The sequence below is a fragment of the Condylura cristata genome, unplaced genomic scaffold (genome assembly GCF_000260355.1).
Source record: "Condylura cristata isolate star-nosed mole 26May11 unplaced genomic scaffold, ConCri1.0 scaffold00060, whole genome shotgun sequence".
Lineage (NCBI taxonomy): Eukaryota > Metazoa > Chordata > Mammalia > Eulipotyphla > Talpidae > Condylura > Condylura cristata.
The window spans coordinates 830676-833361 of record NW_004567161.1 but is presented as its reverse complement, the minus strand read 5'-3'; the positions used below and the strand labels follow the sequence as shown (position 1 = coordinate 833361).

General features: G+C 71.3%; 1 protein-coding gene across 1 annotated transcript in view; it reads right to left on the bottom strand.

The window, feature by feature from the left end:
- The window catches only part of DNAH17 (dynein, axonemal, heavy chain 17), a gene marked incomplete at its 3' end in the record, with an annotated part of 54504 nt that overhangs the window by 8704 nt on the left and 43114 nt on the right, over nt 1-2686 (bottom strand). Inside the window, exons 20-25 of the mRNA XM_012734579.1 lie at nt 2172-2379; nt 1880-1995; nt 1327-1519; nt 912-1147; nt 406-528; nt 3-147 (exon numbers count right to left, since the gene is read on the bottom strand). Of these exons, the coding sequence (XP_012590033.1) occupies nt 3-147; nt 406-528; nt 912-1147; nt 1327-1519; nt 1880-1995; nt 2172-2379 (1021 nt within the window). The remainder of the gene's footprint in view (nt 1-2; nt 148-405; nt 529-911; nt 1148-1326; nt 1520-1879; nt 1996-2171; nt 2380-2686) is intronic.

Genomic DNA, 2686 nt, shown 5'->3' with positions numbered 1-2686 from the left:
ACTCCGTAAGAGGCACGGGCTGGCGCCGTCCGACGATGCGAGCGCCAGTGCCCGTCAGGCCTCGGAAAGGCCAGGTCACGCCAGCGCGACCCGGGGGCGGGCGGGGCCGGGCTGAGGGGCGTCGAGGGGAGATGGAAGCGCTGGGAGCTAGCGGGGGGCGGCAGCGCGTGCCCCTCGATGGGCCCCTTTAAAAGGGCTCGCCTCAGTTAGGGGGACCCCGCCTCAAGCTTTGCGGCCAGCCCCACGGGGGCCAGGAACACGCCTGCGCAGGGGCCCGCCCAGGCCACCCCGCTTTCGGCAGCTGGGAGCCCCTTCATGGGTGGGCGCTTCGTCAGAGGCCGGGCTGCCGCCCCGGGGCGCAGGGGGTGTGTGGGCAGTTCGCCTGCGGCACCGGCAGCAACTCACTTTCCCTTTTTAATGGTGTTCCTGCCCAGCAGGGGGTCCAGCACGGGGTCCACTGTCTCCCCGATGTTCTCGATGAGCAAGGTGTCCCCTTCGGAGATGGCCTGCTCGATGATGTCCAGGTAGCTGTGGGCGCGGCAGGGCGCCTTCAAGACAGGCCGGGGGGTGCCGCGCGTGGCCCAAGGGGCAGCCCCGGAAGGCACCTGGCAGCAGCCCGCCACTCTCCTTCCCTGGGGCTCAGGGCTTTGGGGGGTTGGTCCCCCAGCCCTAGGGAAGGCGCCAGCGGGTCACAGCGTGGAGGAGAGCTCAGGCCCACAGGCCGGCCGAGGAAACCGCGGTGGCCAGGCGGGTTCTCGGGGCGGGAGCTGCAGAGGCAGCAGGTGTCGGGACATTTTGTCTTCGCTATGGCGCTGCCCCAGCCAAGCGGCATCCCCCGCGGGCCAGTGTTTGTGTTCGCAGGTCAGAAAGGCAGGAGCTGCCCTCCCTGGCCGCGCCGCCCCGCCGCCCACCTCTTCTGCCCCAGGCGGATGGCCTTCAGCGAGTTGCCGTATTTGTTCTTGATCCACTTGATGCCCTGCAGCTGGGCGTCCACGATCAGCGGCCAGCGCTCCGTGCTGCACAGGATGGTGGCGTTCTCCGTGGACATGCGGTCACTGGGGAGGCCCTGGTTGTTCCAGGTGGCCACGTCCGCGTCGTCCGTCAGCAGGCTCAGGGGGTCCAGGCCCTTGGTGATGGGGATGGGGACCTGCGGGGGGGGGGCTGGCTTATTTCTCTGCAAATGAGACAGCGGTTGGCAGCTGGCAGAGGACAAGTGGGGCCGGGGCAGGGGGTGCCTCCTGCCTCGCCCTGGCGGGGCGGGGCAGGTGAGCTGGGCTGCGCCTCGCGGACCCCAGATTTCCCGAGCGTCCGGCGCGGCCCGCCTACCTTCAGCTGGTTGATGTAAGGGATCCAGAACTTGTCCATCAGCTCGTTGCGGTATTTCTTGGTGAAGTAGCCCACGTAGGAGACGAAGGCGGAGATGAGCAGGACGTCCCCGCACAGGGTGACGCCCCGGCTTTTGTAGTTCTCCACCGACTCGGCCCAGCGCACGTTCTCAGACGCCAGCCCTCCGACCAGCCTGGGGGCGGGGGGTGGGCTGGGGGACGGGCACCGTCGGCCGCCGGCCCGGCCCGCCCAGCGTTGGAACTCGGGGGGGGGCGGGGGGGGCCGCTGGGCGCAGGTGTGGCCGCAGGACCCCGGGGAGCTGAGGACGCCCCGAAACCTCTTGGGACGGCCTCGCCGTGGCCACGCGTGGAAGTGGGCAGAGTCCGGCTTGAGAGGCACAGGGTCGGCGTCCCTCCGGGCCTTGCTACCGTTTCCGTGCGGCCACCGGAGGGCTTAAGCGGCAGACGCGGCCGGCCTGTCCCCCGAGGCCGCCCCAGGGCCACACCATGCCACCCTGGGCCTGAACGCGAGGCCGGCACCCGCCCCGCTCTACCTGTTGGCCAAGGAGATGACCCTGTTGGTGGCGTCGGCCTCCTGCTGGCACCGGATCTTCTCCGCGGTGGCCTTCTCGAACGCCGAGGTCAGGTTGCTCAGGTTGGCATTGAGCTCCTGGCCGACGGGGGGGGCTGTGACCGGCACCCAGCTCCGGGAGCCCGCCGCAGAGGGGGCGCGGGCGGGGGCGGGGTCTGCATCCCCCTCCCGCGGCCGAGCGGCGCGACACAGGCCGCGGCCTCTTGTCCACGGGGACGCGGCCGAGTGTGCAGGGCGGCGGCCGGGCCACTCACAGCGATCTTGTTCTTGATGCGCGAGAGCTTGTCCTGGGCCTCGGCCAGCTCGGCGTTGGCCTCGTCCAGGGCCTGCCTCTTGGGGGCCACGTCGCAGTAGACCTCGTAGAAGCGCACGATGTTGAGGCACCAGGAGCAGAGCCCCGCGGCGGCCGTCGACTTGGAGCGGATGAACTCGGGGTCGAAGGTCGGGTTCCCCTGGTAGGGCCTGGGAGGGACGGGGTGCTGGGCGGGCGGGCGCCAGTGCCCACCGCCCAGGCCAGCGTATCAGACTGTGACTGCGGAAAGGGGCGAGCCCGGCTCCTGGCCGCTGCGCGGGCCCGGGGTGAGCGAGAGCCGGGGCTGTGGCTAGGCCCGTGCTCTGGAGGGTCCGCACGTCCCCTCCTCCCGGGGCCGCGGCCAGCTAGCTGCTCCGGGGCCTGTCCCCAGCTGCTCTCGGCTCTGAACCAGCCCCCAGGGGGCGGAGGCCCAGGAGAGGTGCCCCCGAGAGGCCTGCGGGCCACCGGGGGCGGGGC